Below are 9,921 nucleotides of genomic sequence, written 5' to 3'. Positions count from 1 at the left end.
TCCTCGATATCGAGCCCATGTCTCCGACTAGAGAGGAGGAAATAAAACGGAAATATGCCCGAGGCCAACCTTTGGTCGAGCCAGAGGAGGTCAATAAGCTCCCAACGAGAATGTATGAATTGCATCAATGGTACATGGACATTACCAAGATTTCCAATCGAGAGTCCCTCATGGTGAATGTCAACAAGGAGCATTACTACCATGAGAAAGTTGTGACCGTTGAGTATTCAAAACTATTTCAGCTATACAATAAAGACGCACTCGACAAATCTTTCGTCAGTTGCTATTGTCTGTAAGTGATTTCTTTCTATAATTTAAGTCTCAAGCTAGCTGTAGTGATCATTTTGATCAATCATTACCTGTAATTATCCTCACTATATTCTTTTCTGTGGTATTATGCAGGATGAAGATTTATGAAATGAAAAAAGGTGGACGCTATGGCATTGGGTTCGTTGACCCAAATACCATTAATGAATACACATGGAAAATAGATCCATATCACGAAAAAAGTGTAAAGGAAAGCATACTACAGTTCTTCAAGGAACTCAAATACAATGAAGATATACTACTTCCTTACAACTTCCAGTGAGTCACACTGTCTTGTACTACAAATTCTGTTTTCCCCTACTAGCTATAGCTACATGTTTTTGTTTATATATGCCCGCTTAATTAAGACATGCAAACGTGTGTGCATGCAGATTTCACTGGATCTTGTTAATCATTAAAGTTGATGAAGGAACAGTTGAAGTACTAGACTCACTACTTAAGAAAGCAAGTGACTACACCATCGTGAAGGGGATAGTCAATATGTAATTTCAATCATTATTAACTATATCTCGGCCTATTTAATTAGTTCGTCATTTCCTGATAACAACTATTTAATAACCCATTTATTCATTTTCTTTGTCGGCGGGCAGGGCTTGGGCAAAGTTCATCAGGGTCACTCCAGGCCCATGGAAACAAAGTCTGAAATGGTATCGACCCAAGGTAAGTAATTAAGTAGTACTAGCTACCTGCCATCTCTTTAAATATCATGCTTATTATTATCTGATCAAATTCCATTCTCGTAAAGGCCCTGAAGCAGGCGCCGGGGAATGATCTATGTGCATACTATGTTTGCGAGAACATTCGCATGATGGCGTCCGAAAGGAGCAAATCTCAAAGACAGGAGTGAGTACGATATCGATTGTCAGAACATTATTCACAATTTTTACACCATTATCGATATCTAGTCACACAACTAATACACATGCATATTGATCTCCTTCTTACCAGTTTAAAGAGGTGCGGGACAAGCTCCTAGCACCGGACCGCATAGAAGCAATTCAAGAGGAAATAGCGGGATTTTTGCTCGACCAGGTCATAGATCCCAAAGGAGAATACTATTACCCGCTACCGCCCCCATGAACCACTTCCAATTGTTATCGTGCTCCGAAGGCACCAATTAGCTATAGGCTAATGTCACTGGCTCCGAAGGCACCAATTAGGAGAAATTGTATATATATATATATATTATGATCGGTTCTACTAGAAATTCTATTTATATATATGCATAACGTGTACACTATGTAGTATCATAAAATACCAGCAAACGAAAAATAATTAAATGGAAAACACAAAATTAAATAAAAAAGAAATCATAAACCCAAAACCCCCTCAACATTTTAATACCGGTTGGTGACACCAACCGGTACTAAAGGGCTCCCTGCCCCCGAAGCTGGCTCATGCCACGTGGTTGCCCTTTAGCACCGGTTCGTGCTGAACCGGTACTATGGGGGCGGCCTTTAGTGCCTACATTTTAGCGCCGGTTACCAAACCGGCACTAAAGAGCCTTACGAACCGGCGCTATTGCCCGGTTCTGCATTCTGAGCCCTCATATCCTCCCCATATATATTGGTTGGACATGAGGATTTACTGACAACCCAAATATACCGGGACAACATGGGGTCCGGTTGGGTCATGTTTTTTGCGTATCACTCTTGTCTGAACAGTGACCAAGATGTACTTCCGGACTTATAGGGAGGATATGAGAAGACCGGTTATAGATGCTCCATAAGTGGCCAGTCATGAATGGAAGCAAGATGTCCGAACGAAGGAAGGCCATGGTGTTCGTGGTCGCATATTTTTCAAGTATTTATTCCCTTCCATCGATCCATTTAACAAATCATCCTTCTCATCCAGTTCAAAAAACAAGAGGTACAGAAACAATTAAATGGGCACATCACACGCACATCTAATCGAACACACCAGACGATGCATCACTGGCAATCTTCCCAGTAACCCATTTTGGTGATGGCGTAACCTAAATGCTATTGAGAATTAGAAAAACAATTCAAAAATCGCGTAACCCACACAACTACAACTAGCCGTACTATTGGGGAAGGTCTAGAGATGCTATAAGATGTATCGTTTTCCTTGGGCGGAGACGCGAAGTCATAAACCACAGTGTAATGAAAGAATTTGAGGATGCATTTTTTGTTCCTTTGCTTGCTTCAAAGAATATATATGGCCATTTTCGTAAGAGCCTCCCTTTGCAACGCATGAACATCTCCCATGCCAATCCTGCGAAAAAACTTTCGAGCTCTTGTTCCATCACCGTGACTGATTCTTGTACTACTGCTAATAGAGCTAGCTAGAACGAGACCCGTCGCTCCAGGGCGTCGTCCTCGAAGAAACTATCAAAATCGTCGTCAAAGGAGGCGAAGAAATCGTCCATGTCCACGGGCGACCAGAGCTCGGACTCGTCGTCCGCGCCAGCCGCGGATGACGAGACGTCGGCGCTGTCGTCCCCGCGGTTCAATGCCGTGTCGTCGGACGCTGGCGACTGGGGCGGGTGGCGCGTGGTGCCAGCGAGCGCGCTTATGGTGGTGGGCACGGCGTGGCAGTGGTCGGCGATGTAGGTGACGAGGAGCACGCCGGGGTTGGCCGGGCTGCGCTCCACCAGCTTCCGCGCCGTGCACGCCTTCATGCTGCTGCACTTGTAGTATCCTCTGCATGCGCATCATTTCAGCATCAGTACATCATGTCACTAGACTAATGGCGTGGTGTTCTTGATCAACCGGAAAATAGAAGTTAGGTGGTTACCTAGGGTAGGGGGAGCCTTTGATGGGCTTCTGCCCGTACTTGCGCCACGCCCACTGGTCGTCGGGGCCGTTGACGCCGCCCTCGGCCACGGGCACCTCGCGTACCACCTTCTTCATTTGGCTCTTCTTGCTCTTGCCTCTCTTGGGCCGCCGGAGGGCTCCAGCACCTCCCGGCTTCCGGCCGGCCTGCTTACTCGCCGGCAGCGCCTTCCCGGACGTCGAGGTTGCAGCTGCAGGAAAGGAGATGAGCACCTCGTGCTGATCCGGCGCCCGCTCACGGCCGGACGAAGGCGTGATGGAGAACGGCGCCCGCTGCTGCAGCTGCTCGTGCTCCAGGTCCAGGTACCCCAGCATGTCGTACAAGGAAGACGGCGTGGACGCCGCCCTCGCCGGTCGCCCCATGAATTCCGCTGGATCCTCCCGCGCACGCATGACTTCCCGACGAGGAGACTCTGCTTCGTAGCCGGGGACGCTGCCGCCGCCGCAGCTCCTCACGACCGCTCCGAGACCCCAGTCGTCGGCGTCCATGGAAAATTAGCTCGATCGTAGGGCAATGGCAGAGGCAAGATGAGAGAGTGCGCCTCTGCGTAGAGCTATCTAGCTGCCCAGCGAACGTACGTGGTTGACTTTGGGACGCGGTCGGAGCTCGTGCATATATAGTGCTCGCCCGGGCGCAAGCGGCGATCGATTTGATCGGTAGAAAGTCAAACACAACGGCTGGTTGACATTTTGTTTTTAAAGGGGAAAAGCATACACGCAACGGCGCGAGCCGGTGGTGCGCGCGCACCAACAGCGTCAGCGATTGATCAGTTCCGATACGAACTTGATCCAAGGATGCGAGATCACATCAGGATTTACACGTAATAGACGATAAAGGGTTTCCCCTCGCTTTATAGTATAAAGCAACCAATCGATACAACAAGACACAACAAAGCCCAAAGGAAAAAATGCGAGAGCGAAATAAAAAAGAAAACAAATGACAACACCGGCAGATTAGCGAAACGAAGATGACCGGTAACCGCTGCGCCATCCGGAAATGTCCCACCGCTCTCCTAGCACTTTGAATTGTCGCATACCGAGCAGCACCTTCAAGAAAGGAATGTAACGACGACGCCACTGTTGTCCAGATTAGTCCTAGGGTTTCCCCAGTACGCGGAGGATGGCGTGGAAGGGGTATATACGGCGCCCTTCAGGAAGGAACGGCGGCGCCCGCAGGCGTCATCGCGTCGGTGATGGACAAGCCGCCAGGGATCAATTTCTCCCGACCCAAACAACCACCACCACCCCGGACGCTCCATCGAGCTCTACCCAGCCGGCTGCCGGGAGGGAAGGAGCCCCGCCTCCGTCTCCAAGTGCGCGGGGAAGAGAAGTCCGCCGCTGGCGCCGCCACCCTTGCTGCGCCGGGGGCCGCTGCCGGCGGCAGCGAAGGGGGAGAGCCGGAGAGGAGGGAGGGTGGCCAGGGGCGACGGGAGCGCGAGGGGAAAGAGGAAGGAAGCAACGGATTTACACGTAATTAACAGATGGATTGACCGACATGATAAATCCGATTAACTATCCCCATTTCACGTGCTCCAAAATGATATGTGTGCACCTGTCACTGGACCAGCGCTAGCTAGTAGCTCTTGTTTGAATTTGACTTTACTAATGTCAAAGGAATACAAAATGGATGGATATTCGATGCAAACATCTGAGATGAGGTCATGGAGAGGGAGAAAAATATAATAGGGTAAGCAGAGTGTCGCAGGCATCTAGTTCCGGTAGAGAATAAACCTGGTATTATGCTGTTTTGCTTCCGAGTTGCTTGCTTAATTAAGCGCGGATGTCATCATCATCGACATCGATGGATCTTTTGACAGGCTAGTTATACTACTTGCTCCTTCATTTGGATCTGGCGCGATCGATCCACCTGTTAATTATAAGATTTGACTTTACATAATGTCAAACGATGGAGAGAGAGGAGGTTGAGAATCGTAAGCTACCGTACAGCACAGAGCACACGATCCAGTCCACATGCCTCCATTGTGATATACCGACCCGGCCGGGTTGGAATCAGAATCATCTGTGACGCTAATTTTATCTGGATTCTACGTGAAATATCGATCCGCCATGGCTTCTGCACTCGTGAACTCATTGTAGATTTGACCCTCCGCAGGCTGGTGATGCGCGAGGAGGTCGAGATTGCAACGTTACTCCTCCTGCACCAGCTAGAACGTCAATACCGGTGGCGCTTGCTCCTGCTCCGTCATGACAGCATCGAAGTGCGCCTACGCCTGCTCCATGGTGAAGCTGGGATGAATCGGCCCGGGCAAGGGCACTGGCTCGTTGTCAGGTCGCCGTCCCTCACCTTTGTTGAGCTCGTCAGCAAACCGGTCTCTATCCACCGCGCACGATAGGCCGGCTAGCTGGCCACAAGGCCGGCAAACTCGTGTTTCTACTCCGTCGAGAGGCTCTTCCACGTCACTTTTGAGCTCACGGTCTTGACGGAGGTGATGCACTTTGAGTTGACGGAAGTGGGCATGGTGTTGTGCGAATCGTGGCGGGCGTGGCCACATAAAAATAGCAGGCGTTGGTCAGGCCAAGCGGCGGGTTGTTTCAATGCGGTTGTCGGAGTTGATATCCTTGCCGCCACGTTAGTTTAATGCCGGCAGACGGACACATGGGCAGCCGGTTTCAATGTGTTAGAAAGTTGTACCACCCTGTTCTGTCACGTCTCTTCGGAACTGAACATGCTCGAAGAGCAAGATGTGGTGTAGGAGATGTTGTCGTCCGGCGCGTCGCTACAATGCCAGCTTCAGTGACAGGTCGTGTCCTCTCTGGGCCAGCACGAATACAACGCTGGCAGGGGAGGTGCAGTCACGTGAAAGGGTGCGGCCACATGAGATGTTTTTGATTGGGACAGGGTTCAGACGAGTACGTGGCGGCGGTCTGGATGCCTGCAAACCTTTCCCTGCTTTGCATCAGATTTACAGAATTTCGGACTACCGGGAATGTCCGTGACTGATGGGGTACTGCGTTGGGTGACGAGGTGTGTTCCGACGGTTAGGCCGAGGAGATGCCCTGACCATCTCTTTATACAGATTTTGTGCGCTTGTCGTTTGCTTTAGGGCGGAGGACGAAGTCGACGGGCGTGCGTTTGGCCGCCAATTCTGCCGTGTTTGTTGGGTGCGTGCGATGGGCACCGTCGCAGTATGGCGCCGATGTTGTATTCGGGGAAATGGGGGTTGCCGTCGCTTGTTGCCGGGATACTGGGACGATTTTAATCGGTTTGGTTGACACATGCGAACCGATAGAGACTTTACGAGCTGAGCAACGCCGCGTCGGTCTCGTCGAGCTGAGCTGGGAAGAGCCATTCTTGGCTTCACGTCGCCCTCGAGTACGTAATGCACTTTGGACGTACGGTACGGATGCGTATGCGTATGGAACATCAGCTGCTCTGCTTTCTTCATGACGAGAGCTCCGCATCACAATGGTTCCTTTGTCAAACGAGAATCCATCCACCCGTTAATTGTTGTTTGAATTTTGGTTGAGAACCGTAAGCTACGTCTACTTACGTACGTTGTGCTCTCTGCCTAACACGATCGGTATGTAGTATGATCCAGCTAGGAGATCGAGCTGCCGTGTCTGGCTGCTGCGCGCACGCCGACGATGGGAGCTGGGGCGGCGTTGGGCGTCCTCGAGCAGTCGATTCGGGCCGGGATAGTCGGACGATTTGGCGCACGCGAACCGATGGAGACACGCATGCAAGCACTACGAGCTGAGCTCTCAGCATCGTGCAGTGTGCATAGAGATCGATCTTGAGCTGACACATGGAGGATCTCTGTGAATTTCCGGCCAGGTGGTCCGTGGTGTTTACTCATGAAATACAGTAGTGGTACGTCAATACCTGACAATGGAATCGAATCAAATCAAATCGATTAGAATACACTGTACTCCTCCTACAATATGGGAGGAATATGCTCCCGTTCATGCGCATGCTAGACTACTAGACACAGTGACACACTCGTTCCCGATCGATGGAACAACGGGTTCGAGTCTTTTGTCAGCCTATCTATCGGCATTTTCATGAATTCACCCCTTCGGCACGGCCGAAATTACTGTTCTAACCTTGTCGGTAAATTTGGGCACAAAATGACCTCATCAGAAAAATATTTCACAATCTGATCATTTTCACAATGCGAACGTCAACATGGGACGTGGCTAACGGGCAGATTTTAAAGCAGCTCTCTCTCTCTCTCTCACGCATGGTATTCCTGCCAAACAAGATAACCAGTTGTATTGTGAGGCAAATGCGCTAGAGGGTCCTAAACACTAACACCTCGGATTCATAAGCCAAAAGGACTCTCTGTAACACTCTCAATGTATTCACTCAAAGATTTTAGGTTTGGACTGAGCACACACTAGAAGATTTCAGTCTTACTTTTGCTTAGAGCCCCCGTGATGGTACAGTTTTTCCTATTGACTCAAATAGAAGCAAAAGAAAACTAGTTAACAATAGTCTATGTATCTGCTTCACTCTTTTGAGTATCATCATTTGTTCTAACTAGGCATTTGATATTCTTCAATGTTATCACAACATTTTTAAGGGTCGTAACACTCTATGAAACCAAATCCTGAGGGTCTACTGCTAGACTGTACACTAGCTAACACATTAGTCCCGAACTGTTTTGTCCATAAAATCATCCAAAACCCTCATGGGGCACTACATGCACTTACAACCGGTTTTTTGAAGCTCGGCAAATCCATGGGCCATGTTGCAAGCGTCAAGTAACTTTATTGGGTCGATTACCCTGTTTAGTCCTCGGCAAAAGTGTTTAAGGAGTTCCCGATGGTTGGAACTCGACACACTGATCTTTGCATGAAGGTGTAGGCCGAGCACCGTATGCCAAAAGCTGAACTTGGCAAAGTGTTTATCGAGTTTTAATTGCCCTTTGGCAAAGTTTCCTGGGCACTTAGCAAAAAGGATAATTCCAGCAGTGTCTCGCAGATGTGCACACACCTCAAGCTCTCTCCTCGAGCGCATCATGAACCACTCGATCAGCCATAGACCAGCAGCTGCCTCAAGCCATCTCGTTGAGCATCGATGACAGCGGAGGCAAAATCACAAGGGGTGGTGGTGTTCACTGTGGGGAATGGGGACGGGGCCAGTACGGGGCTGAGAGAGTGAATGTGTTTGGTAAAGAGATGGGAATTGTGATGAGTAACATGAACGGTGCATTATGTGGCCGAGATTGCGTCGCTCGGGAAACACTAGGAATAAAATGTCAGTTCTTTAACATTATCGTTTGTTTAGGAACACGGTATAAACACATACCATTCACATACGACACACTCATCCATATGAACGCACGGACACACTCCCTACCCCTATGAACATCTTCGGGAGACCGCGCCAGCATATGTTGAAATTAGGGAGAGGATTTGTGGCACGCATGTCCTGGTGCCCGCTTTATATTTTGGCTTCTGATTTTTAAAGTTTAATATCTTTTAAACAAAAATTATAGATTAAGTTATGTTTTCATATTCGTGTTTCTCATGGCCAGCTCATTCAAATAAGATCCATTTTGAATATATTTTAACCATTAGAAAAATATGCTGAGTTTCAATGTTGAAACTTAGTATGAGCGATCGATAAAAATCAATTATTTTGTGTATACGACCGATAGAAAAATTGCTTAAAATTATATCTCTGAAACTAGTTGAAACTTGAGAGCTTTAGATAAAAAAACCATAAGTTTCATCATTGAAACTTGAAACCTTTTGAGGGATTTTCTTTTTTAAGGTGGCCTCATGTAGGATTAAACTACTGCATGAATCACAAGGTAAAACGAACGGGCGAGAGGAATTGGCATGTGAGCCCCCCCCCCCCCCCCCCCCCCCCCCCCCCCCCCCCCCCCCGGTGGGGCCCCCCCCCCCCCTTCCCCCCGGCACTCGCGTGCCCCTACGCATTTCCGCTTGAAATTGACGAAGTTGTCATTGGCATGTCATATCGATCGGGTAACTTGTTCTCTATTGACTTTTGGAATATTCAAAAGTTTAAAAGTGGACCGGTGCTTCATGCATAAATCTTTTTTTATCTCTTTTAACAATAGATATATTAATTGTGCATCACAATGATACATTCATAGGCTGGGCCTTGAAGAAAAGGTACATGTACTTATAATTCGGATGAAAAAAGAGAACCAACATATGGTTGGATGGTTAGGAGGAGAGTGGTATCCTCAGCCCACAAGGGTTCAAATTCCAGTATACACATTTTTCTGGATTTGTTTCAGGATTTCCGGCTATGCGCGTTTAGTGTTCGTCAATCTCAATATTATATGTCGGTTCAGTCTCTCAAAGGTGCTCATAGGGATAGGGCGTGTATGTGTGTTCTACTATGGGCGAGTGTATGCGCGTATATATGAGTGCCTGCGACTATACTATGTTAAAAAAAATCAGACAAAAAAACAAAAGCATTGCAAAAATAAAATCAAGGGAAATCTATCTATCACAACTGGTGATGTATTTTCAGCTAGACAAGTGCAAAGAAACCTTGATCTCTTCACTAGAAGTGCACCCACTGCACCATGTTTAGTCTAGAAACAGTACTCAGCCCACAAATCCAAACAAAGGTTATCCGTTATGCCGACACCCCTCCAAAGGGTGTCGAGCCACCTCGATGACATATTCGACTTCTTGCAGGCAAAAGGGAGTCAAGGATCACGCAAAGACGCGAGGAAAGATCGATCGAAAGAGCTAGCACATGTGTGAAGCTAATACCTAGAGATGGACTGTACCATGGAAAGAGCTAGCACATGTGTGAAGCTAATACCTAGAGAGGGACTGTACCATGTGTAGA

General features: G+C 48.2%; 1 protein-coding gene across 1 annotated transcript; it reads right to left on the bottom strand.

Moving 5' to 3' along the window:
• Positions 1-2,238: 2,238 nt before the first annotated feature.
• LOC125539954 (WRKY transcription factor 22-like) lies at positions 2,239-3,679 on the bottom strand. Its single transcript, XM_048703511.1, has 2 exons — positions 3,085-3,679; positions 2,239-2,990 (listed from the first exon to the last, which is right to left on the bottom strand). The coding sequence occupies exons 1-2, from the start codon at positions 3,609-3,611 to the stop codon at positions 2,633-2,635; spliced, it is 885 nt and encodes a 294-aa protein (XP_048559468.1). The 5' UTR covers positions 3,612-3,679; the 3' UTR covers positions 2,239-2,632.
• Between the last annotated feature and the right edge of the window lie 6,242 nt (positions 3,680-9,921).

This window comes from Triticum urartu, chromosome 1, assembly GCF_003073215.2.
Source record: "Triticum urartu cultivar G1812 chromosome 1, Tu2.1, whole genome shotgun sequence".
NCBI lineage: Eukaryota > Viridiplantae > Streptophyta > Magnoliopsida > Poales > Poaceae > Triticum > Triticum urartu.
Note: the sequence above shows the minus strand (reverse complement) of the source record. Positions and strands in the feature narration are given on the sequence as shown.

What these genes read in the sequence shown, in the direction of transcription:
- LOC125539954 (XM_048703511.1), bottom strand. Translation starts at nt 3,611, where the DNA reads ATGGACGCCGACGACTGGGGTCTCGGAGCGGTCGTGAGGAGCTGCGGC. An exon ending in AAAGGCTCCCCCTACCCTAG is followed by an intron (nt 2,991 to 3,084) that starts GTAACCACCTAA and finishes ATGCGCATGCAG; the next exon opens with AGGATACTACAAGTGCAGCA.